The 26,989-nt window shown below is 29.4% G+C and overlaps 7 protein-coding genes across 12 annotated transcripts; 4 read left to right on the forward strand and 3 right to left on the reverse strand.

Annotated features, from left to right (window-relative positions):
- Positions 1-141: 141 nt before the first annotated feature.
- LOC124952657 lies at positions 142-5,970 on the forward strand. Of its 2 annotated transcripts, none has more exons than XM_047502836.1 (3): positions 142-299; positions 2,987-3,192; positions 4,618-5,970. In XM_047502836.1, the coding sequence occupies exons 2-3, from the start codon at positions 3,012-3,014 to the stop codon at positions 5,319-5,321; spliced, it is 885 nt and encodes a 294-aa protein (XP_047358792.1). In that variant the 5' UTR covers positions 142-299; positions 2,987-3,011; the 3' UTR covers positions 5,322-5,970. The 2 variants fall into 2 exon arrangements, with proteins under 2 accessions (XP_047358792.1, XP_047358793.1); XM_047502837.1 differs by having other exon boundaries at positions 163-299; positions 2,987-3,958.
- Positions 5,971-6,462: 492 nt separating this feature from the next.
- LOC124952661 lies at positions 6,463-8,081 on the forward strand. Of its 2 annotated transcripts, XM_047502845.1 has the most exons (3): positions 6,463-6,482; positions 6,563-6,759; positions 7,599-8,081. In XM_047502845.1, the coding sequence occupies exons 2-3, from the start codon at positions 6,754-6,756 to the stop codon at positions 7,998-8,000; spliced, it is 408 nt and encodes a 135-aa protein (XP_047358801.1). In that variant the 5' UTR covers positions 6,463-6,482; positions 6,563-6,753; the 3' UTR covers positions 8,001-8,081. The 2 variants fall into 2 exon arrangements, with proteins under 2 accessions (XP_047358801.1, XP_047358800.1); XM_047502844.1 differs by lacking the exon at positions 6,463-6,482 and having other exon boundaries at positions 6,499-6,759.
- Positions 8,082-8,413: 332 nt separating this feature from the next.
- Positions 8,414-10,573, reverse strand: LOC124952177 (flightin). The gene is made up of 3 exons (XM_047501637.1): positions 10,123-10,573; positions 9,345-9,602; positions 8,414-9,246 (listed from the first exon to the last, which is right to left on the reverse strand). Exons 2-3 carry the CDS (start codon positions 9,551-9,553, stop codon positions 9,003-9,005), a joined length of 453 nt encoding a protein of 150 aa, XP_047357593.1. The 5' UTR covers positions 9,554-9,602; positions 10,123-10,573; the 3' UTR covers positions 8,414-9,002.
- LOC124952176 (meckelin) lies at positions 10,226-16,832 on the forward strand. Its single transcript, XM_047501635.1, has 13 exons — positions 10,226-11,854; positions 11,988-12,149; positions 12,241-12,542; positions 12,612-12,806; positions 12,884-13,135; positions 13,239-13,393; positions 13,468-13,633; positions 13,714-13,998; positions 14,134-14,577; positions 14,668-14,933; positions 15,002-15,209; positions 15,307-15,517; positions 15,588-16,832. Exons 1-13 carry the CDS (start codon positions 11,578-11,580, stop codon positions 15,809-15,811), a joined length of 3,147 nt encoding a protein of 1,048 aa, XP_047357591.1. The 5' UTR covers positions 10,226-11,577; the 3' UTR covers positions 15,812-16,832.
- LOC124952178 (NADH dehydrogenase [ubiquinone] 1 beta subcomplex subunit 3) lies at positions 15,562-16,800 on the reverse strand. 3 transcript variants are annotated; one of them, XM_047501638.1, is made up of 2 exons: positions 16,654-16,800; positions 15,562-16,400 (listed from the first exon to the last, which is right to left on the reverse strand). In XM_047501638.1, the coding sequence occupies exon 2, from the start codon at positions 16,380-16,382 to the stop codon at positions 16,077-16,079; it is 306 nt and encodes a 101-aa protein (XP_047357594.1). In that variant the 5' UTR covers positions 16,383-16,400; positions 16,654-16,800; the 3' UTR covers positions 15,562-16,076. The 3 variants fall into 3 exon arrangements, with proteins under 3 accessions (XP_047357594.1, XP_047357595.1, XP_047357596.1); XM_047501639.1 differs by lacking the exon at positions 16,654-16,800 and adding an exon at positions 16,478-16,628; XM_047501640.1 differs by lacking the exon at positions 16,654-16,800 and adding an exon at positions 16,465-16,616.
- Positions 16,833-17,571: 739 nt separating the features above from the next.
- LOC124952212 (fizzy-related protein homolog) lies at positions 17,572-21,282 on the forward strand. The gene has a single exon (XM_047501749.1). It carries the CDS (start codon positions 17,920-17,922, stop codon positions 19,378-19,380), a length of 1,461 nt encoding a protein of 486 aa, XP_047357705.1. The 5' UTR covers positions 17,572-17,919; the 3' UTR covers positions 19,381-21,282.
- A 2,161-nt stretch (positions 21,283-23,443) lies between these two features.
- Positions 23,444-26,935, reverse strand: LOC124952159 (nucleolar protein 58). 2 transcript variants are annotated; one of them, XR_007101834.1, is made up of 5 exons: positions 26,747-26,935; positions 26,472-26,548; positions 24,845-26,334; positions 24,409-24,742; positions 23,444-24,020 (listed from the first exon to the last, which is right to left on the reverse strand). XR_007101834.1 is itself a non-coding variant. In XM_047501604.1 (4 exons), the coding sequence occupies exons 1-4, from the start codon at positions 26,789-26,791 to the stop codon at positions 24,588-24,590; spliced, it is 1,767 nt and encodes a 588-aa protein (XP_047357560.1). In that variant the 5' UTR covers positions 26,792-26,935; the 3' UTR covers positions 23,444-24,587. The 2 variants fall into 2 exon arrangements, 1 of the variants encoding a protein (XP_047357560.1); XM_047501604.1 differs by having other exon boundaries at positions 23,444-24,742.
- Positions 26,936-26,989: the final 54 nt, after the last annotated feature.

The raw sequence follows: 26,989 nt of genomic DNA on the forward strand, positions 1-26,989 counted from the left end.
ATTACGCATTGAAACGAAAGAAATTTGAAACAAAAATCTGTATTGTAACGAATTGTAAAGAATATTAAATGGTATCCGAAGAATAGGAAAAAACCTGAAGGACTTAAAGATAGGAGTGGGCGAACGCCCACCAGGGTATGAATAAATTACTGGGAATAGCATCCTAGGAGGAAGCACAAAGAGGAAGGGGTAGTACCCCAAGGGAGTGGGAAACAACGGGCGTAGCGACGACCGTGGGAGTCGCGGCTCTACTTCCGAAGAAACAGCACCTTAAGGGATACCTTGTAACAATCAATTAGGTAAGGGTGACCTATTTTTTTTCTTCACTCTTCTCTTTATCTTTTTTATACGCACACGATTCGCTCGTGTTATTATTTTTCATAACAATTACTAAAAGTTCGAAAATTTTCGAAAATTAAACGTTCGAACGTTTATAAATGATTTATCAATTTATCGCGATAATTAACTATGAAATGAAAACAAGAATAAAATTGTTTAATGTCGATTTAAAGTTTTATTGGCGAATCTTGTGGGTAAAATAATTTATCCATCCTTTAAGAAATGGCAAGCTAATAATTAATTAATGCCTAAATGTTTCATTTGCTTCTTATGATTAACATAGTCCAGTAGTAGTGATCAGATTTATATTGCAATAGATGGATCTGTAATCGTCTAAATACGTCTAATACGTCAATTTCCGAGAAAGTGAAATCTTTTGCGGAAAGATATAGTTTAGATAATTTTGTAATCGATATCACTGTTTTTAAACGACGCTCTCGAGCTAAATCTGGCGGTCTTACGCAACGCACTAACGACAGCAGCGTAACACCATGAACACTGTATCTATTACTTCCAGATACAATTGAAATCGATCATGATTAAAAATTATATAACAAATTCGATTATTGCATTAAAATAAATTATAGATTGCCTTTATGTATAGGAAATAAACTTCATAATCAAAGTTATTTAAAAAGTTCCTTGTAATATAATCTTTCATTCTTTTATGATCATATCATTTACCGCACATTAATTTTATGAATCAGAAAATCCCGATATATGATGGAAATAAGCATAACTCTTAACGGAATCGTCCAACGATTCCCAAAGACCATTATATTTTTAACGAATTTGTAATAAAACAAAGTATATACAAAGTGTACATAAATATTTAAGTGAGTCGTTGAAAGCTCTGACTCATAATCTAAAACAGTTAATATTACATTTTAGTACGGCATAATTTGTTATCGCGTAAAGTGTCTGGCATGTCATTGATCCGTATCACTAACGTGTCTTTCCGCAACGTGTCTCGTAAATCCCAATATTTCTTAATCATTCATTTTAAATTATGTAATTTAAGGATGCCCTAATAATGATACTCGCCAATTTTTGTTGTATTAAAGAACGATTTCGTATTTCTATTGTTGAACGACTTCGTATTTCTATTTACGAAAACAAGAGCTGTTGGATAGACCCTCGAAATATTTTTTGATATAGTATTAAAGTTTCAAATAAATTATCATGGTAACCTGATAATTATAATGATAATTTATATGATATATGTTCTTATGGTTATGATTTAACGTCCGAGATAAGTTTACTTCCTGTTTCCAATTTCTTTTTCTTTGAGTATCTCTTTTAATTTGACTCATGATTTCGATCGTATGTAAACACACGATCTCTATATCGTCACTCATAGTAAAATACCTAGCACGGACATGAAAGAAGGATTGAGCAACTAACTACTCCGTTCTAAATTACAAATACGTTTGGCGTATAAACGAGCCAAAGAAACGTAGAAGCCAATTAAGTCGAGTGAACGATCTAATCGGTGGATGCATTAATAGCTTCGATGTACAATACAAAGTACCTGTATGAAGTTTTGGCGTTTACTAATTATTCGGGACACTTCATTCGAAATTGCTCAAATGTCGATGTCATACGTATTTATGTATTTCGATTTATCTATATGCACACAGACGATTTATTTAAAACATTTTCTTTATAAATGAGTCATCGGTAACGAAACAAGAAAGATGACAATTAAGAAAAAATCATAGTCCAAGAAAATGTCATAATTGTATTTCTCTCTGTAACTATAGAACGCGGGCAAATATCCAGACTCGTAAATCAAATGAAAATAATAGGTCTAATTGGAAACGATTTGAAAGAGCGATCATGGAAATTGTTTTCAACGCCTCCTTCGTTTACCGAGTAAGATCGCACTTAGGAGAGACAGTTAATACGCCGAAACTATAGAATGAACTGTCGCAGCTGCTGCAGAATTGGCAGCTAGTCGGGTTCCGATTAAAATACGTTTTCGCGTTTACACTTTTAGGTTGTTTCGTAGAAATCGGCCAGTCAACAATAAAATATAAAACGTAGCGATGCTGTTCTCCAAAAATTTGCTCGTCGTTTCGAGTGCCCCTGAAGAAGACAAGGAAGAACGATTCTTCGGGATTTACACTGTTGGTACTTGGTCTCGGCTGTCCCGGGATCGCGTGTACCGTGCCAGTTCGGTTCACGGGCACCAAATTAGATGCGGTCTATTTTTGAGAGCAGCATATAGATAGTTGCTCGTTCCAGTTTACTGGTTCCTCACACTCGGAACCTCCTCCTCTCTTTCTCTCTCTCTCTCTCTCTCCCCCCCTCTCCCTCTCTCTCTTTTTCTTTCTCTTTCCCAACCGAACTTATCTTATTTTTTTCTCTCTCTGCTATTATCATATCATATCATTACCACCTCACTACCATTATCATCGTCTTTTCCATCATTCATTTTCATATCCTATGAAGACGCAGGAGTTTCTTGGATCTTTGCCGATATAAATTATGAGTACATGTGACACAAAAAGAAATAACTTACTTTCATTCTCCATATCATTTACTTTCACGTGATAACGAATCAAATTCAATTAATATATTAGAAAAAATATAAAATGAAACAGATCATAGAAATTTTTTATAATTAATCGATTATTTATTACAGAGAAAGAGAAAGGTGTGCCGCAGATATGTCGAGGCCAATACTTAGCAGGCCGCGTACGCGCGTTTACGGATGCAATTATGATAAGGGCGAATCCTATTACAAGCCAATGGTTGACCACTTGGACAGGAAGTACTGTGCTCGACCCTTATTCTCCGAGCCAAGATCATCGGTAGCCGATGAAATCGCGGCCCGTCGAGGCGACATCGGTAACCTCTTCAGTCGTTTTCCCAAATGGTTTTGAGGAATGAAAGTACCCCCATGCCCTTTTTGAAATGTTGCCGAGGTGTTCAATAGATCCGTTGTAAATGATGAACAATTGAGATACTCTTATCCTGTCCCTTTTATCGTCCATATAGCATGTTTTTCTTGTTTCAAAAGATAAACTCTCCTTCGTCACGATCGTTCGATATGTGCCGTTTGAGAAATTATTATCCAACATAGAATGTCATAGTATAATTTACAATATATTTTCAAATTTCAATGTGAAAAAATATTTCACATTTTAAGAGATTGAATAACGCAATGATACCAAAAGAATCTTCATCTCTACCCTCTGTGTGTGTAGTTATTCTCTATGTTCGATTATTGTTCGTAATCATTGTATAATCTTTTGTCTGTCGAATAAACGTTTGCTTTTCTAAATAAATGACTTTTTGCCGACGAAAGTCTAAGCCGCTTGTCTCATAAAAGCTACATTGTGCGGCTGTAAAAGGAGAAAAAGAAAAAAAAATAAGTTACAGGTAAAAATTGATTCGTACTCGGTCGAGGAACAGCGTAAAAAACAGCGTAAAAAAAGTATTTTCGATATTCTTCGAGAGTCATTCCGAGTCCAAATTACATCCCAGGGGAGAAGATAGGAATAGATAAATGTAAATAGGATAAATTCAATGAGTAGAGATTCCCTGGGACGAAAGAAACGAGCAGGCAAGCAGGATAAAGGAAGAATCGTTTGTAAATACATAGATGATAGATGTGAGTGCATTGACATATAGTAGATAGGAAATTATAATGAATCACAAAATTGATCATATGCTCTTTGAAACTGAGTAAATACTTTTTTTTTTCAAATAAACTAAATATCCTACAAATGTTAATAAATTGAAAAAAAAATTAATCTGCCGTACGAATTACGTCGAGAAATTATTAAAAAATGGAAATTGGTTTAATAGTAATAAAAAATATAAACTGTAAAACGTTCAAAAACTGTTTCATTATAAATCCTGCTGTATTAATCAATATCATGTATATTATAAGTCTCGCATATAATTGATAAAAAAAAAAACGTCAAAATTGATAAATTCCAGAATTAGGTTTATAAATTACTACCATTGATATCTTTGATCTGCTATAGTTATTACGATATTTAAAAAATGCATATATGACAAAACCTACATTCGATTTTTACAAAAGAATTTGATAAGAAAAAAATCTTATAAAAAGCAGATTTCGCACTATTTAATAAATTCTCGACATAATTTCTTCAAGCACGTTAATTTTTTTCCCATGTATACACAATTATAGGAGACTTCGTTAATCGGTCTAGTGGAACATACGGTCAATTATGTGTATTACCATACGCATGTAGACGGTTAGGCCCGCGAAGAGATGAAAAGTTCTGTCGGTTTTTACAGGCTCGCGAGACCTTTCCGGTCCTCGGAACGACTCCTTCGGGCGTGACCTTGACCTCGACCTCGACCCTCGTACCCGTGCCTCCCAAGTACTAGCACCCTTGACCAGCACCGAGTACAACCCTCTTCTACTCCCTGGTGACGAAGAGGAAACCCTCTACGATAGCCGTGGACAACGGACTCAACGCAAGTTCGCTGATGATTTTGCGAATGAGGTCGCCTCAACGACACGTCGTTTCAAGGCTAAAGTGGCAGCGATGGAACTCGATCAGGAAATGGACGCCGCACTCAATAAGAAAATCGAGGAGACTGACTCGACGTTTAGCAAGAAACGTTCAAAGCTTTTAGCTTCCATCGGCGATGAGATCGAAAAACAACCTTCCAGCTCTTTGACCAAATGGTCCAAGTTGATAAACGACAACGAGGAGGACTCGATGCTCTCTGGTGCGGCTGCTACTCGAGCCAGGCAAACGAAAGCACGTCTCGATGATCTCGAGACCGAGATGGAAGAGTTGGCCGAGAGACAAGCCAAGAGAGAACGCAGAGCTGCTGCTTTGAGGGCGCTCGTCAACGAGAGCATCGCTTCTTCTACTCCTCCTTCTCCTCCTCTTATTGACGAATATCAACGATCCTCTGCCGCCCTCAGTAGCAGCAGTAAAAAGATTTCCATGCGTAACGAACGCACCGAAAAACATGTCACCTTCTAGTTCTCTATTTCATGCTCTATTCATTTCGGTCACGATGTTCTTCTTGCCTCACCTCTCCCGCTAAAACTTTCCCACTTTACGATACAATATTTTAGTCGATTCTCTTTATTTTACATTGCTCAAAATCGTCTTAAATATTAATTAACACTTTTTATTATCACATTTCTTTTAACAATTTACAGGATACAGGTAGTAGTTTTCTCTCTTTTTTTTTTTTTTTTTCATTCATTTCAATTATTCGACTTATCTGAAATAAAAGGACAGTTTAATTGTATTTCTTTTAATTAAGTGACTATAAATAAAAGGATTGTGCTCTATGCGTAGCCAATCATGAGTTATCTATAACAAAAAAACTATCATTTTATTACGTCACCAAAAGATCATTGTGACCATCATTCTCATAATCTTCATTCTACTTAAGTAATATTTCACGAAATTTTATTGTTTCTGCGGGAATACACTTCTACGTAAAAAAAAGACTATTAAATCGACTATATATGTATGTACTTTAGAATACATTGCAGTACATAGTAAGTGTTCTTGTAAGGTTTAAACGTTAAGAAAGGAACTACTTCTATGTCCGCACGCTACTGTATATATCTTCTTTCTTTCTCGTTTACCAATAAATTTTGTTGTAAAACTTGAGAAACATCATGTACTACCTTTATTGATATCGTGTTGTCTTTATTGTTGAATTACCTTGTCACGCTTTGTAATTTGTAGTTCTCAGGCATGTAGATCCAATTCTTTTTTTCTTGCATGTTACTATAATAAAATTCAATGAATTTTTACTTGCAAAATGATATATGTAACAACGTAATAAAATCTAATGACAAGATTGGATTTTATCTGTTACTAAATACAACCAAGATATAATCTGGACTCGTTTAACAATACACAAAAATAGATATCAATATATACAGGATGGCCAACGTAAAACATTACGAAATGTTTTCATCGCAACAGTTAAATATATCTATTTAAAATTAATTTTCTCCACATTATTAACTTACATGATTAAATGGAGTGAAATATAAATTATTTTTTATTTCAATAATTCTTACTAAACCTAATAATATTGTTTTAAAATATCCTCTTATTTAACAAAAATAAAAATAATATCGTTGTAATACTTTACATGAGTCATCCTGGTTGTGTAATGTAACGCATTTTACAGGCATTTAACTTCATTTAGCATTTTATCCTTATTACTAGCTAACACCTTCCCACTAACATTTCAGGCTCCCGAAACTTATCGGGAAATCGTGGAGATAATTACGACGATTTGGACTATATTTTCGACGGACGTGGCAGAGCACTTCCGGAGGACGATTTCGAAGATGATTTTGTTTTGAATCAACGCCGGTACAAAGAACGTGCCGCGGCTGCCTTCGAGGAAGATTTGGCCGAATTGAGACGCAAGAGAAGAGACATGCAGGTTCACTTCTTTTGAGAGGGTACTCTGGTTCAGGGAATAATTTTTTTCGACGATAGCTAAGAATTTATTTATTTTTTTTTTTTTTCATTTTTTTTTTAATTCTACTCTCAATTCTACATACTTATTTTTTAAAGTTCCATTTTATTGAACGACTTTTTAAAAATATCTATTTATTTTGCAGTAGTTACAAAATATTAATTGTCATACACGCATTCATACGTTGCATTAAAAAATATTTTCTCTGACAGATGGTTGCTATGATTTATCTTTTTCTATTTTTATCCGACATCTGCGAAAAGAAAAACATAATTTAAACGAAAAAAAAGAAAAAAAAACATTGATTTCGTACAGTTGCAATACAGTGATAATAAACTTATAGCATCCACCTTTTATCAGTCATACGAAACAAAAATAAATTGTTATTAGTCTGAATATAAAAAGAAAAAAAAATACACGAATAGATTGTTATATAAATATTTGGAACTTGTGGATTTTTACGTACTTTTCTATCTCTATACTATTTTTACTTCCGACGTTCACAAAACGTGATCAATTTGTCGAGTTTCATCTCTTAATTTTTTCAACAGTTAAGATAGATTTTTTTGATCCTGTAAATTAGAATACTCTCGATTCTGGACAAAATCAATTTTTTGATCCTGTAAACCAAAATACCCTCTTAATGCGTACAAAACGAACGAATTTATTATCTACGCAGATTTATTATGCACTTTTAAATCGTTCTTATAGACTGGAATTTTCGAAGAATTTCCAGCGATCTACGAGCATATATATCTATAATCGATTCATTTTTTAATATTTACAAGTTTATTTACTTTCAGGACCGTATTTTCGACGTAATCGATTTGAACGCCGAAATTGAGAAGGCCAAAAACACGTTAGAAGCCGCCGACAATGCTTTCCAAAAACACGCAACTAAATTCGATAATAACGAAGACGATCAAGACAACATAACTCTAACACAGAAACTCGATAGATCACGAAAATTGGCTAATATGGAACTCGTACCAGAAAAATCTAAAGCCAAACCACAAATTATATTACAATGGGCAAGAATGCAGAATGTAGAACCGGAAATAACAAAGGTTCGAGCTTCCAAAGGAAGAGCTCGATTTAATTCTTTGGCCGATGCTAATGAATTTATTGAAGATCCATTAGATGTTCTTGCCATGCAGCCGATAAAAAGAAAGTTCCTGAAAAGAAAGAAGAGCGTCTCCTTTTAAAGAACTTTATTCATAATCGCGATTGGATCGGACTGAATTTGTTGTTTGATATGACCCTTTTTAAATGTGTATTTTAATTGAAACTGTATATATATATATATATATATATATATATATATATATATATATATATATATATATATACCATACCTATTAACGTCGAAATTGCTGATTATAAAATGGCTACTTCACACCGTGATGCGAATATATATGTATAATAAAATTTAAAATTATTATTATTATTTTCTGATGTAATTGATTCCATTGTGTATAAAAGAGAACCATATCCATTCGTACCTAAATTCGCATTATACGCACGTCTATGATGATACTTATTCCACTAAAAGTACATAATTTTTAAAACTCAAGGAGGATGAAAGTAAAGGGAATGAAAAATAATTTATAAATTTCATTAAGTAAAAGTGCACGTGTATTTTATAATACCGATTTATAACAGTAATACATATACAATAGGCATAGTACACGAGCACGTCATAGCTATATCATAAAATTGATGACAAATAAATAATCAAACGAAACAAATAAAACGAATACGCGTTTAAATTTATAACGATTGATTTGTTGATGGGATAAGATATCGAAGTTTTATGCGAATGTTTGTCCCTATTTATGAAAAATATATATCTACGAAGATAAATGAATCGCGTATGAAATCGAATCGAATTTATCTAGAAATGAAATTATTGATACATTAGACGGTAAGTGCTACTCGATAGATGAATTTGGCCAGAGGTAAACCGTGATCTTTTCCATCATTTAATGAAAGATCCAGAATGAATATCTACGACGACTACGATTTATTTTTAAAATACAACATCCTCATTTTTAAGATAATGTTATATACGACATATAGGTAAGCTGATTAAAAAAAGGATTAGTAGCTTACCACTGGCATTATCGGTAATAGCAATATCGACGAAGAATAGTGTAAGATCGTTAATCGTCAATCTTCGCCGATCATTCTCCGTCAAAAATGATAACTCAAAGAATTCTCTGATACTTCAAGCTATAATATGCTCGCGTATGATAGCTATAATGTCTTGGTGTAACTATCATTTTAGTGATGTATTTCATATCGGCGGATCTCTTAATACTCTTATCAAGGTTCTTCTGATCGTACGTCCTCATGGTCCTTTCTGCCCATTCCTGTGCTCTTGGAGGCTCACGATACAAACCCTTTTGTCTTTGATCGAGATAGTCGATTACGTCGTCGTAATAATTCTTCCTACGAGACAATCACAATTTCTAATTCATTTGTTTGTTTTTTTATATCTGATTTGATTTCACCTCGTTCGCACTTACGTTTTAATTATCTTTGCTTACCTGTAATCGTAAAGATAGTCATAATTGAGAAATAATGGGCGCACCCAATGATGATTGTACTTTGGAGGTTCGATCTTCTCGAGCTTTACTTTTGGTAGTTCACCGGGTGCAACCACTTCAGCTCCCCCTTCCTTGGCCCCTTCTTGCTCTCCTGTTTCTTCGGGAACCGTTTCTTCGATATCCCACGGAGCTGGTTCATCGTCCCACATCCTTCTTTTACTTCTTCTTCTTCTTTTTCTTCAATTCTCTTTAGAAAGCCTACAAAGTCGTTGCGACCGATTGAAAGTACACAAGCTTTATGTAACCCCTCTCCTTTTCTCTTAATTAAAAGACATGACAGATATAAGACTCGATTTCTTCATTTCTCGATCGCTCAACGTAGTAGCATCAATTTCGATCCTAATTGTTATATTTAGATAAGAGAAGTATATTTGTCTCGTGAAAAAAAAAAATAGGCCACGTTAAGACACAACAAATCGTTCGACTATCGTATCAATCGATCTTCCTTGTCCAATGGTACGTATTGTAATAATAATATATTTCATGCACGCGAGAATGAAAAGAAATTGTAAAAGAAAAGAAAAAAGAACAAAAAATAAAGAAAAGATTTATTACACTATGGGATATTCACTACACTTTGTTCATACGATTCGTCAACAAATTTTCAAGTCGCAATAAATCGATTTTAAACCGAGAAAAAAGATATTCCCTAAGAAGAAATTTATTTTAAAAGAGAGAAATAAGAAGAAAAAAAAGAGAACAAAAAGGAATGATATACCTTTGCTACGACGCTCGCTCTACGAAGCACCTACACAGACTGCAAAAAAAACTACCCTCTCGTCTTTGAAGCTTCGCCACTCGCGGGGACCTTGCCTTCTTTCTTGCTTTTATTTTCGCTTATAACATTTTCTTGTGTACCCCTACCTCTCGGGGCTCGTGTCCCTTTGATTTCGAAGTTGGTGGGGGAATGTTTGGCACGAGCAATGCAAAGTGAATTGTTGTTCTTGCTTCTTGTTGTACCTACATACGATCGTCCCTTTCTATACGCGCCTATGCCTGCAGTTCTTGCAAGTTCGCTACTTTGTCCTCGCGCTAATTTTTTTTCTCTCTTTTTCTCTTTCTCTCTTTCTTTCTTTATCTATCTATCCTTCTCTCTTTAATTATTTTTCTGTCTTCATCTTTTTGTGTAAATCAAACCTAAAAAAAAAGAACTCTCAAAATGTCACTTTCCTCCTTTTAAAAAATACACGAACTAACCTCAAATAAATATCTCTTTCGAATCTCCCAGAAATGCCGCCATTTAAGAGAAATTTATATCGATTTATATCGATTTTTCGCGTAGTTCATTTGAACGACAATCTTCGCGTTTACCTTCGAAAGCAATTTAAATCAGCATACATATATATATATATATACACAATACACACACACACACACATCTGTACATATATACTTTGGCAAGAATATTCGCGTAAAATCAAGAAAATCCTTGTATCTTGTAATACATATGGACAGAATATTTCGATTTGGCGAGAATTTCGTTGTTAAATTTTCGATATTGGCGCAAGGTCATCGTTAATTGTAATTGATCGTCAAAGTATTTTCGATTAATATATTACGGATTACGTCACTTGCTTCGTATAACGTCATTGTTGATTCTTAAACAAATGAAATTATAAAATTTAATTTTCATATAATCGATCAAAATTTTCTAAGTTATACAAACAATTCATTGAATATGTATCTATAGATATATGTATTTCTTGTATGACATTTTTATTTTTAGATTAATCGCAATAGATATATATCAATCGCGATGCATACATCTAGACCATGCATCATTGTTTCGAAACTATATCATTGACACGGTATCCTGCTTTACTTACTATAAATCACGTGTATCGTCGACATGTATTACGATATTATCTTATCGGACACCATAATATTTAAATAACGATACATACGGAACAAATGATATAATAGTAAAGAATAGTAATATTTTATAAATCTTGTAATTTTGTGCACGCAAAAAAATCCGCTTCCGTTAAAATCGTTTACTTTTTTCGTACATTTTACTGACAGGATAAATATGAATTAATAAGTAATATTTCATCATCGAGTTATTATTATTTTTTTTTTTTTTTTATAAATTACAGATGTATGTAAAGACATATGTTTAAGAAATTGTAAAAGAAATGTAAAATTTCTTTAATCCATTTTAACGTGATATCTTATGGCTACACATGTAGCCATTTTGTTGCCATGGAAACGACTATGTAGTATAAACAAAATTGTAAAACGCAATCAAAGAATGCATTATTTCGACAATAATCGTATTATTTTATGTTTTGTAATTTTTATTTTAACAATCGATGAAACGATTGGTATGAATAATGATATTCTTGAATTATCACGGCCAAGTTTGTGTAAAAATGATGAATATTTTGATACAAAATATTTTTCTTGTCGCAAATGTAATATCTTCGAATTTCTTGAGCCCAGCACTGATCGTAAGTCCTAATCTAACATAATTTCTAATTTATGAATATACAATATATGTGTGTGCGTGTGTGTGTGTATGTATTTATTTGTGTTTTTATCGTAACAATTAATTGTTTAACAATTGTTTAACGATTTTTATAGATTTACGATGCGTTTGTAATAAATTTAGCAAAACAATTGGTTTTAAAAATGGTAATCCCATTTGTACAAGATGTGATCATAATCAAACTGTAACTATCGATGGCAAGGACTGTATTGTTTGCAAAAATAACACCTGCAAATGTCTACCCAATGAAATACTAAGTACTTTTTATAAGAATACATATCTACATATATACTTAATATACTTATACATAAATTAATGCAAAATGTATTTTAAATTTCCTTTTTATAGTGGAAAGAAACTGGAATGGTACATTATTAAATAGTATAAAATGTCTTCCATGTCCAAAAAATACATATCCATCTAAAGAAAGCTCTAAATGTTTGCCATGTAATAACTTGGATAATAGAAATCAAGCAAACTGTATTTGTCCAATGAAATCGCATGTTAGAATACATGGATATTGTTTAAACAAAGACAATCTTTCAGATTGGCCAGATGTTAAAAGTACTTACACGATAAAGTTTCAAAGTGAGAACATAGATAGTTATTACCTTAGAACCGAATTACAAGCAGCAATGTACTTTTGTAAAGTAAGTAGAAAATTTAGCTTACATAACTTTAAAAGTATTACTTATAAATCAATTAATATGATTTTTCAGAATAAAAACAAGATGTCTTGTGAACATTTATCACATATATGTGTTTTATCTTTATATGTAAACAGCGTACAATGTACATTATTTATGCAAACGCACATGGCACCAGTTAAACTATTTTACAATAAAGACGAAACATCTTTAGTATTAAATGCCAAAAATATCACACAAATATATAGTCTGAGAAAGGATGATAATGTATGTAAATTTTTTATAACATCTGTTTTGTCAAAATCAATTATTTTTCCGTAAAATCGAAACATCTTTTGTTTTAGAATAATACATTGAATTTTACAATGGCAACATTTTCTTTAGAAGGCAAATTACTTGAAATAGATAGTCCAAACATGCCTTGTCATTTCCTTACAAACGTTAGATTTGGAGTTAATCTTAATAAAAAATGTATAATCACTGTAAAGGATCTGCTAAATATGGAAGTAAAATTTATACAACTCTATTTAACATTTAAAGAGGAAGAAAAAGTTCTTTCACACGCAGTACCTATTTATATCAAAAAAGAATATGAGGTAAAAGATATATTTACATCAAATCAAGCATAGTATCTAAACATCAATATATATAATAATCACGTAAAGTGTGGGAGTTGTTTCAGTCTTATCTATGTTTCAGAATGATTACGATATTTCGGAAACCCAACTTGTTAGGAAATTCTTTTTGGTGGACAATATAAGTGGTATTAAAGCATTGCCAAATTTTGTAACTGGTACATTTCTAAAAAAATCTAACTTGTCGGTACTTCGTTATATGAAATCATTTACAATCTTGTAAGTTACATTTTTTTAATATTATTCATATACATTCTTATGTAATACTACATGCAATGACTTTATTTGATTAGAATAAATATTCAAAGCGGTAAAGCTCGTGGAAAAATTTATCCGCCCATAGTAATTATAGAATATGGAGAATTAATGGAGCAACAAATTTCTAGAAATGTAGAAGTTACAATAAATTATAAAGTAACATTTGCTTTAAAGGAAAATCATATAAATTCTAATATTCAGGTAAATATTATTAATTCTCTGAAATTTCAATGTTTTTTAGTTTTAATCATAACTTATATAGATGTTAAAATAATTTTTAGATATTTATTGGTATTTTATCAAGCATAGCAATTATCAATTCGGCATTGAAAACTTGGACATATTGTAAAAAAAATTATGATTGTACTCCTAATGCAACTGTTTCATTATGGTTCCTTATATATGTAATGGGTGCTATAGGAAACAGTCTCATTATTGCATTAATTAGTGTGTGCATATATTTATTTATATTTTTTAAAGGGCAAACGATCCCATATACTTTACTTCCAAACATATCTGATGAAAAAAATATACAGATATTCACTATAATTGGATTTTGTCTAAAAGTAAGTTCATGTTATACAATATTATATAAACATAATTCTAAAGATGGATTTAGTACACAAGATAATAAAAAAGAAATCATAATAATATAATTCATTATTTATTGTTTCTTATTTCCAAATCATTTCATTTTACAGATTGTAGAAATTATGGGATTCATTTATCAACATTGGGACATACATATCTTTTTCATCGATTGGGAACAGCCAAAAATAACACATAATTCATCAAAGTACGATTCTCCTTATACTTCATTTCGAAAATTGTACACTAACATATTAATTGACGGTAAAGACGAGAATCCAAAAACTCCATCTGAAATTATTGCAGCTAAGAGGAATAAAACATTTAATAGAACAAACAAAAAAAATGCACATAGCCAAATTTTCAAACCTATAGAACAAGAAGAACTTCAAGTAACATATTCTATATCAAAATCTTCAATACAAGAAGAAAATAATACTCAGTTATCAGTTAGCGTATGGAGAACATATCTTGTTGCTAATGAATGGTTAAAATTATTAACAAAACGGAAGATAAATATATCATTACAAATAATTAGTACTTTGCTTGTTTTAGAGGTAATTTAACTTAAATATTAAATATAATATAACTTATTCTTATATTCATTAAAAATATTATTAAATACTGATCAATTTTTATCACAATAGGTCATAGGTGTAAAATATTGGAGCCTAGCTATACCAGAAATAACGTTTAATAAACATACTGATGTGAGAATAAATTTTTCACTGCAATATGCTGTTTGTGCTATAGTATATATTACAATTTATTTTATTCAGTACTTAACATCAATGATATTTTATGAAAGATTTATAAAAGATCAAATGCAGCAATTTATTGATTTATGTTCAATTGCCAATATCAGTGTATTTATCTTAGAGTATAATTATTATGGATTTTATATCCATGGAAGGTAATAAACATTATTTTAATAAACACAAAATATTGATAGTATCTGTTTTATTTAATTCTATTTCATAGATCAGTTCATGGATTTTCTGATACAGATTTATTTACTTTAATAAACAATTTAAAAAATGAAGAGAATCAACTATGTGCACATAGAGGTCTTGTTCCTGGTACAATAGAACAAAACTTTATAGTATCAGTTACACAAACATTCAGAACATTCTATGAAAAATTTTATACTGAGAAGAATTTTGTAAATTCTTCACAATCATCAATACCCGTGAATATTATTACTTATAATATTTTCATATATATATATAAAAAGGTAAATTATTCTTTAAAAAATATTTAACCATTTTATTAATAAACATTTTTAGATAACCAATAGGTTTTTAAAAAAAAATATTTATACTTCTATGGATTGGAATCAGATTTGTAATACACGTGTAAAATTGAACCAATTTTTATGCGAATTTCTGGATCATTGTTTCAAAAATGAAGATTACATTATCAAAGAACAAAACTTAATTGAAAAACTTTGTGACATTCTCTATACAAACACTAACAAAACATCTGTATTCTATATTGGTAAGATAGCAGTAATTATAAATTCGTAATATTATTATTAAAAATAATTTGTTATATAATTTTATTTCAGATAATGATTATTCATTCAGTCAAGTAATACTTTACGGGAATGAATGGTTGATGGGTACATTTGAAATTACAATATTTCTTTTTGTGTTGACTTTATATGATAATTATGTATTAGCTGCTGCTATTACATTTATACTCTCGCAATTATTCGTTGTAATTATTAAATACAGTGGAAGAAAAAATTTAAGCAGTAAAACATTATTAGATGAAAGATTTTTAATGTAATAGACTATGATAGACTAACAGTCAATATAACTTATAAGATATACCTTTTTTTTACTATATTAAAATACTAAAGTATATAATGCATACATAGCTTCTTTTTTTATAAATAACATTTTATTTACTTACGCAAAAAATAAATAAAGAGAAATAATTATTTAACGAATATTTACCGAAACATTTATTTATATTATTTATTTTTGTATTTCTACACTTGTAGTACCGCTTAATGGTCTATCAACTATTGCATTTCATATATATAATTATATTAATGATGATCACCATGACCATGATCATCTTTTTTACCCATTGCCAACAATTGTTCAATTCCTATAGTTATTAAAAATGCTGGAATACCAAGCTTCCATCCTCTGAAGCAAAACATCATTGTACGTTGTGCTTTTGTTTTATAATTAGGATGATAACGCCATGCCTCATTTCTTAACCAAGGATCTTTTAAACCTTCCTTTGTTAAACGTTCTTGAAATTTTACTAACGTTGGAAATTTTTCTATCTTATAAGAGTCAGGAGAAGGTATTTTAACAGTATCATGTTCGTGTCCATGGCCACCCATATTAGATTCTATAATTTTCTGTAAAAAAGAAAAATATAAAAAAAGAAACATTAACTTATAAAGACAATACATATATCCTCACAAATGTTTATTACGTGAGTCTAATAAGAAATATTTTATACATCCATCCAATATTTATAATTGAGCAAAGGTTAGATTTTTATTTCATTTTAATTCTAACAATTATATAAACGAGAAGTTTTTTATAAATATTCTTATCAACTACTAAAAGTTAGCTGGAATGTTAATAAAGTAAAATTATATAACTTGCCTTTTCTTTCCGTTAAATAACTTCAGTATTGAAAGAATCATTAACTTTTCCAAACACTTGATAGTTCACGACATTCGGCATATCCGTGAACATAACGGAATGATTTTTAGAACGCTTTACAATTGTAATAATCTTATTTAAAGATAAAAGATAAGTTATACATAAAAAATAAGATAACATTATATTTGTTCGATTTTGTAAATTTTAAAAATATAAACATCATTAATTTTATTTTGATAATAATATAAAATATGAGAATATTTTTACTTTAGCATTTATTCGTCTATGGAATAAGAGTTTCTCTTAGATTCATTTTTTGTTTGTGGCTTTCTTTAAAATTTATTACAAACACAAATACGCATATATTATAAAAAAAATTTAATATATCTATACATCTACAAGATATCTATATAATTAATAAAGAGATATAGCAAATTATTATAAAATAATATAATATAAAAAATAAATTTATAACGTACATTTACACGAAATTACACGTTGATAAAAAATATCAAAAAAAAAAAAAAAAGAAAAGAAAAATATTTTTCTGTAATATATTTTGTGTTTATATTATACATAATATATTTTGTATGAAACAAACATGATGTTATAAATAACAATTTTTGTCATTATCTAAAAGATAAAAAATTTGAGAAAAACATAATAAATATAAGAATGAAGTAGGTTCAAAAATATTTATCATTTTTGAGTAAAGGGACCTTAATAATAGACAATAGTAATCAGTAAACAAATAGTAAACAAATAGTGAAAAGATGAGTCAGAGGCATATCTAAGGAGAATAAAAGAACAATAAGTTGATAAAATGATGAAAAGGAATAATAAGTTTTTTCAAATAGGTTTAACTAAGAAAAATAAGATAATAAAAAAAAAAGGCTATATAAACTCGCTCGGATGTCGCTACGTGCGTAGTTCTTGCTAGCCTCAGCACTTACATTCGCGTTTCCCATCTGTCGCGTTCGAGGCAAAATTTCAAATAAAGCCTTTCGATTGGAGGAAGACGAGTCGTTTTTCCTGCCCTCTCCGTATGAAAAATCTTTCGAGTTGACGTCGAATGGCGACGTAACGGGTTAAATAGCTCAGTTTTATCGGCAGATAGTGTCGGCTCTCGTAAAGGAGAAAAAGATGCCCGATATACGTGTAATCTAAGTGGCTACGTTATAATTAAATGAATGTGCAGCCACTTTAAAGAATGTGACTGAAAAGAAAAGGCTAGTGTGTACGTTATATTTCGTGGTGTATCAGAAGATGTTTCATCACGAGTACGAGAAGCGACTGTTAAAGTCGAGTAGCGAGAGCCACATAGATAATCTCGCGACTCCTGCCCATTATACGCCAATATATTTTTCGCCAACAAAAATGACAAACAATAGTTTTGATCGATTTATACCGACGAGGTCGGGTAACAACTGGCAAACAACTTTTTCGATGATTTCTGAAAGCGGCCGAAGTGGTCTTGCGACAAAGAAGACCCGTGAAAATGGTGAAGGGAGTCGAGATGGTATAGCTTATTCGTGTCTTCTGAAAAATGAGCTTCTAGGTGCTAGCATAGAAGATGTGAAGGGTCAGTGCGAGGAACGAAGAATACTATCTCCTCTCATGTCGAAAAATTTATTTAAATTTACTACACCCACGAAAGATCATACTCTTTTGGATCAAAGCTCGCCTTACTCTCTTTCTCCTTTAAGTGCTAAAAGTCAAAAGTTATTACGGTCTCCAAGGAAGGCAACTAGAAAAATTTCAAGAATACCTTTTAAAGTACTCGATGCTCCAGAATTGCAAGACGATTTTTATTTGAACTTGGTGGATTGGTCCTCACAAAATGTCCTTAGCGTTGGCTTAGGCAGTTGTGTGTACTTGTGGTCTGCTTGTACCAGTCAAGTAACTAGATTATGTGACTTATCTAGCGATGGTAATAGCGTTACCTCTGTAGCCTGGAACGAAAGAGGAAATTTAGTTGCAGTAGGAACGCATTTAGGATACATTCAAGTATGGGATGTGGCTGTAAACAAGCAAGTAAGCAAATTACATGGTCACAGTGCCAGAGTCGGTGCTTTGGCATGGAATGGAGAAGTTCTGTCTTCTGGTAGTAGAGACAGATTGATATTGCAAAGAGATGTACGAACTCCTTGTGTCGTGAGTGAACGACGTTTGGGAGCTCACAGACAAGAAGTCTGTGGTTTAAAATGGTCTCCAGATAATCAGTACTTGGCCTCTGGTGGAAATGATAATCGTCTTTATGTTTGGAATTTGCATTCCTTATCACCAATACAAACCTATACGGAACATTTGGCTGCTGTTAAGGCGATCGCGTGGTCTCCTCATCATCATGGCTTACTAGCTTCAGGTGGTGGTACAGCAGATAGATGTATTAGATTTTGGAATACATTAACTGGTCAACCTATGCAATGTATTGATACTGGATCTCAAGTTTGTAACTTGGCTTGGAGTAAGCACAGTTCAGAACTAGTCAGTACACATGGCTATTCCCAAAATCAAATATTAGTTTGGAAGTATCCAAGTTTAACACAAGTTGCAAAATTAACAGGACATTCTTATAGAGTTTTATATTTAGCCATGTCACCTGATGGTGAAGCCATTGTAACAGGTGCTGGAGATGAAACTCTTCGTTTTTGGAATGTGTTTAGTAAAGCACGCAGTCAGAAAGAAAATAAGTCTGTACTGAATTTATTCACAAGCATTCGGTAAATTTAAATTTGGTAAATTATCACAAAAATTTATTATTTTATGTATTGTACATACATATATTGCATATACGATTATAGTATTCTAAAAGAATCATGATATATAAAACATATATAGTCATAGACTATAAATATTTAGGTTTGTAGATAAGACTATTCAGCTGGTGGTTGTAGTATAAGTTCATAAATGCACAGCCTGCAATAAAATGAGTCTTGTGTGCAATATGTCACTACTTTGGTAGGGACTAGGAGGTATGCCCTTATAAGGAAATATGCACGATTTTTGTTGTCTTTTTGTTTACTTTTTTTGTCTTTTGTCTACTTCATACAAAACAATTTTTTTTTATAGATGTGCTATATTCCATCATTGTATCAATATTAATTATATTTTTCTTTTTTTATTGAACTTATTTCTTATTCCTTTTTTTTTTTTTTTTTTTTCTTTTTTTTTTTTTTTTTTCTTTTTTCTTTCTTTTAATATATACTGTACTAAATATGTAATTATTGCTCATTGCTTAATAACATTCTGATTCATCAGAATATTTTAACAATATAATAAATATTTTCCGATTTTTACCAATCACATAAATAACGATTGTAATTATCAAGCAATTGTATTATTGTCCAGAAGAATTCCTTTGAAGGGTATATTAATATTTTCATAATTTTTCAAAATATGTGCTGTGTCTGCTCAGATATTTGCAGGCTGATCGGTCAGACCATTAAAGTATATATATATATATATATATATATATATATATATATATATATATATATATATATATATACATATATATATATATATATATATATATATACATATATACATATATATTCTAAAAAAACTCTTTTTTTCTTTATTGCCACAAATACACTTTGGTTTCTTATTGATTATTAATAAATAACTGTGTCATATAAATCAAATATTACATACACTTTACTTTCTTAAATCATTTATAGTAACTTATGCTTTACAATCAGCAAGTTGTACAAATTTGAGTGGAAATGCGACTTATAAAATAAATTACTAATTTATAATATTACAAGAAAATAATATATTGTAATAACATGTTTATCTCTGCATTCAGAGGAGATCGAAAGTGGAAATATACATAGAAAATATAGGAAATATTACAACAAAAGAAATCTAAAATCTTATATTATCTTGTTAAGTCAAAAACTCATGTCTGCAATTAAGTTTATGGATATTATTTATAGACATTAAAAAAAAAAAGAGTATATCATTTAAATAATTCTGGATTACCATATCTTTATAAAAAAATTTTTTTTATTAAATAATAACTTTCTTCTGTTAAGATAACATATTTTTTGTACACATTTTTCATATATAAAACTGTTACTTAAATTTATTTAAAATTTGAGTGATATAATATTAATATTACAGACATGAATTTTTTCTAGTAAAGGGTAAATGGGAAATAATATGTATACTCTATTTTTTAATACACTACTTTATCCCAGAAACTATAAGATGCATGTAGAAAATCAATAAAATAAATTTTGAAATCACAATTGTAAGTTTGGCGGCTTATATTTTTTATTATAGCATAAACAAGAGGATTTTATTCATATAGTATATATGAAAATGTATACAAAATTTGATTTCTTATATGTAATTTGAAATAATAATTTATGATAAAATTAAACATTACAACTTTATGCTTCTTCTAACATTGAACTTTGCATGTGGAGTTCAAAATATTCAGCAAAATAGAGCAGTATATATGTATTTGCACTGCAATCTGCATGCTTACAGATAAGTAGATGCTTGCATTGTTCTTTACATTTTATATTACATATCAATATGTTGATATTTTGATAATATAAAATTTAATACCATTATGAAAAATTATATGCAATAATATGCAATTTATTTTATAAAGTACATAATTTGTTTCTCTTAGTATCCCAAAACATGTTATTAATCTTTTAAATATTGTGCTCTTAAAATCTATAATCCATAACTAATAATTGGATAAAAGTATAATTGTTTAATTTTGTTCAGAATAAAAAGTTGCAGCATATAATGCACATATTTCTACATATTTTAAAAATAACCATAAGTAATTTGATATATACCTATATATATAGACTTATACATTTTTCTAGTTTACAACATAAAATATTAATATTTCAAAATTATATTGTTTATTTATACCAATAATCATAAACTATCTCAATTTCTGCCAAGCATAAGATGATCTATTTTTTATATAAAATTAAATTTGCTACAAATTCATATAACCATAATATGCATATAATGAATTTAAGAAATCTTTATATATTCATTTTCTTTATTATAATAATTTCATTTGTATATATCTTTACTTATCCTAGATTGCAATACTCACATTCCTATCAATAGATCAAATATATATATATATATATATATATATATTTTATCTATTATATATATATATATATATATATCTATCCTACTATACATACATTTTTGGTTATGTATATTTTTAAACAGACATATACACATAAAAATCATAAACAAACATGAAATTTCTATGCATCCATTTGTAGAAATTTATTATCACTAATAAGTAATCATTTAAAGTATTTAGAATTTAATAGCTGTATTTATAAACTTGAACATTGCACAAAGCAATGTTATCTCAGATTCATAATAAGATTTGAGAATTCAATTTACCTGATCATAAAGTGTTGGAGAATACAAAAAATATGTAATCAATTTGCTATAATAATTTTTTTATAACAGAGAAAAAGATTAAGGGGAAATTATATTTTTAATGATAGATTATTATTTTAGCCTAAAAACAATTATATCTACAAGTTATATGTATCAATTTTATATACATTAAAGTGTAAAATAATACTTACAGTTCAAGTGTGTGCATATGAATCTTGATTATAACTTTTTCAATCATTCTAATAATGTTTAAAACAATTAAATTTTATGACGACTAAATAATTATAATAATAATCAGCAATGATTTACATGGTATAAAACACTATTACAAAAAAAAAACACATGTAATATATATGGAACATATAAATACATTTATTAGATAAATGTAAACATAATAAAAAAATATGTGTGTATTTGTTTTGGAAAATATTTCTATTTTGATAGAATACGTATACATAGAAAGGTTCTGGTAGGTATGCATATAGAATGCTTCAATAATTCTTCATAATTCCAAGCGTTTCATTTTTTAGTGTATTAGCATTCAAATCTAACAATTATAATAATATGCAATTCTTTGATGACAATATATCTATAACCTATGTTCATCGATAAACTAAAGATTGTTATATTTACTTAACATAATAAATATAAACTGTTTAAATCATTAATAACTGTAAAAAATATCTGTGTCTTGCCAAATATTTGGTAATAAAACTAAGTTATATTATTTTGCAATAATGTAAGCAATCCATACACCAATTTACAATAAAGTACAAAATACATTTGTATAAGTTTATTAAGTGATTATATAATGATTTCTGAGAATATCTTTTTTATTGTTCTATATAACGTTTTGTACTTTTTCTGCAAAAAAGCTACTCTATAAATATTATAAATGGATTATAAAATTATGCTAGCATTGAAAATTTACATTTAACATCAGCTTATTTTTGTGTATGTGTATAACAATAAAGATATGTTAAAATTATCTATGACAAGTGATTACTTTAATCCTTATTCAAATGAAATCCATAAATTTTAATTTAAGATATGCAAAATCAATTTTTATCAAGTGTTAAAAGAATACATACATACATACACATAGTCTTTTAACTTGTCATATAAAATATTTATTTATTTATTGAAAATATAAAATAATTATTTTAAGATATTCAATTTAAAGTATCTTTAAATCATATGAGTGTTTATTCAATTAATTATTACGTTAATATTTTCTTCATTGATATTTTCATATAATGTAATATAGTGAAAATAATATAGACTAGAAATTGATTATATAAATGATTTACTTTTATTGTGTACATAACAGTTTTTGTTATGTACACAAAATTTGATGGCAATAATATAATATACAACATATGTTAACTTCAATTGAATATAATCTTTTATTATTCTAAAAGTTATAAGAAATGAACATAATGTTAACAAAATACATTTTCTGCTAAGGAATAAATGGTTTCAATTATTTAAGTATGACTTAAAATAATTTGATATAAGAAGCAAGAGTAAATAATAAATTCACAAATATGTAATTGTGTACAGTATCTTACAGAACTTCTACAACGATAATACATGATAGACTTGATCATTAAACAACTATGTAATAAAATATTATTTTATATCAAGTTTGCATAAATTATTCTATATTGTATTGTATACAATTACGCCTAGAACCGATTATCTTTAATATATTCAAATTAGAACTATATACATATTGTTTTTGCGATTCAATATGTAATTGAAAAGCTTTTTTTGCAGTATATTTATAATTCGTAAAATAAAATTAAACTCTTATTTGCATTACGATGATACCTTTAACACTTTGAGCATCACGTCACTAATTTGTGGTAGATGTATTTTCATAGACTTCATTACCCATAAATGCTTTAATAGTTTTTACTCAAGCAAGAAAGATTTCGTTAAAGGTATTTATTATATATTGACTGAAAATAATTAAAGCTTCATTTGTTTAATGCACTGAACATATATTTAAAACAAAATTATAAAAAATTATATTGATTTTAAACGATATTCTGAGAAGCAAACAATGCGTTTGCTAATTGTGCTTCTGCCATAAATATAGGGCAATATATCACAATTTCGTTTACTTTATTTTGCTAGTGATGTGAAATACAAATGAAATATTAAAGAAATTGCATTATCTTAGAACAAGCAAAAGATATAAAAAGTTAGACATAGGAGCGACTCGCGATTTATGGAAGATAATTTTTGTCAGACGTCACTAAATGTATTTAATGATTAAATTATCGAGGATAAGTAAATGGTTAAAAAATATTTGTTAAGTAACTACATAAAATAATTCTTATTTACCTCTGCTCTGGGAAAAACTGAAAGCAAGTTATAAACTTTGCCTGGTGCTTATGGACTTTTAAGCAACTCCAGAATCACATTTGAAATATGTTGGGCACATAATATATTAATGACCAATCCTTGAAACTGTTTATATAAATATAAATACATATAAATCTAAAAAAAACTTTCAATGAAAGTTATTCATCTTGTTGCACTTTTTTTTTCTTTTTCTTTTTCTTCTCTGTCAAAACTGATTCACCCTCTGCTGATTCTGTTGGAATAGAAATGTCTCCTTGTGTCTCTACAACATGTTTTTCTTTCTTCTTCTTTTTCTTCTTCTTAGATTCTGAAACTAAAATTTACATTGGTTTAATAAATTCTGCTTTTTTAGCTTAATATGTGTTAGGATGTATAAATTGCATATGTATATAAATATTAAATGAAAATTACTGACCATTACTTTCATCCTGTGGTTCACTTAAAGTTGCAACAGTTGTATTTTCTTCTATTTTCACACTTACAGTTTCACTTATTTCTTCATCTTGCTTGAATTCCTGCTTGATTTTTTTATTCTTTTTCTTAGATGTAATTTCTTGTTCATTTTCACCCTTTACTATATTTTGTATTTGTGAAGTTCCTTCAGTATCGTCAACATCTTTCTTTTTTTTCTTTTTTGGAACTTCTTTGCTCATTTGTGTTTCACTTTCTTCGGTTACTGTCTTATCTTCTATATCAGAATATTTTCTCTTATTACTTGTAAGAGTTGTATCTGCAGCTGTTGGATATTGCATATATTCACTTTTGTTATGATATTTTTCAAATTTAGCTTTTGCTTTACTAGTTCCACTGATTTTATGTAAATTTCCTTCTTCCAGTATTCTTAATCGTCTTTCCAATTTAGCTTTATGTTCAGCACCAAGATCAAAATTTACATCTTCTCCTAATGCATCAACTCTTGTTGCTAAAGATGCTTTTGCTGCAAGCATTCTAGACATTTTTCCTTTATTCTGGACAGAACATTGTCCTACAAGCTGTGCATGGTAAATTAAACCATACTTTGGAGTATCCTTTTTGGTTTTTAATGCTCGAAAAAGTGCTTTTTCTGCACCAAGAATTTGTACAGTGGAAGCAGGATGTTTGGCAAGATTGATAAGAGAACCTGCATGTGAAATTAAACGAGCACCCACTAATTCTCCAACTAGAATTGTTAAATTAGGTGCCATTGCCATCATTCTAGTTTTAAGATAATCATATAATTGCGCTCTATACTGTGAGATTTCTATGACTTGATCACATAAATGTTGGATATTCAAGATATCATCTTCTGAAATTTCAGTTCCCATTGATATTTCAGCAGCTTCTTTAACTTTTTCTTCAATATCTTCAGGCAAAATATCAGACAGGTCTGTATTTATCGTATTCTCTCTTGTTCCAATTATTTTTACACTTCGTACAAATGCAATATTGTCTGTTATAATTTTACCAAGTTCTGGGAAGTGCCATCCATACCATTCACGGCAACGCATTACATAGTTATTCAATTCTTTATCTAAATCATCCAGTAAACAAACAGCTTGTACTATCATGGTATCTATTTTATCAGGTGAAAATTTTAACTTATATCTGGAAAGACTATGAGCTAAGCCCAAAGCCATTGCTGTCATTTCTTTCTTGGGCAAACCAGCTAATAATCCATCTGCTTGACTTCGAATGCATCTCATTAGTTCTTGTATTGCAGTATTGCTCACACAAGATAAACTAAGTTTATCTTTTATAGCATTCCCTAATTTGGCATCAGCTACTGCTAATTCTTCTTGAAGTTCTGAGAAATGTTTCTTAAGGGTTCTTTTCAAGGTTTTAGACAATTTTCCCTCTACAGCAGCTGTTGTAGCAGCGAGAGCTTCTGTAGTATCCTCAAATTTTTCAAAATGTTTCAATTTTACACTAAAATTAAAATATAAACAAATATTTACAATTACAATAATATTATACAAATATAGGTATGGATATAATGATCCCATATATAAATCAAACATTATATATTTTTTATATTACGTGAATATGGAAATAGAATTTCTTACATTTTGTTTGCTGCTTCTGGTGTTTCAAAATCTAGAAATAAATTTTCTGTTTCTGCTAATTTCTTTTCATCGAGTAACTGTAATAAAATATTATAACCAATTAAAAGTAAACATCTTTAACTAATAAAATACATTCCATTATTTTTTTGTAATAATTTATTATATATATATTGTATATTACATATATACAATAACATATTCGGCTAATCCGAGCACGTGCAACATTATCAAGGTTATGATTATTATATTTTCGAACGAAACACACATCAACTTACTTTAAATATTGCGTATCCCGCCGGAGTTTCAAAGAGAACTAACATGTTTTCTTTATTTAGTTCAAAATATACACATAAAATTAAGTAATAATTCACACACTCATTTATATTTCACGAGTTATTACAAATTCAAAACTTATTTCGGCAAAGCCAAGCCTCTCCGAGCCACAGAGTAAAAAGAGAAAGGAAGGAATTGGAGGGAACATTTATCACCATAGTATTTACATAGTATTGATAGATGTT

This window comes from Vespa velutina, chromosome 10 (assembly GCF_912470025.1).
Source record: "Vespa velutina chromosome 10, iVesVel2.1, whole genome shotgun sequence".
Lineage (NCBI taxonomy): Eukaryota > Metazoa > Arthropoda > Insecta > Hymenoptera > Vespidae > Vespa > Vespa velutina.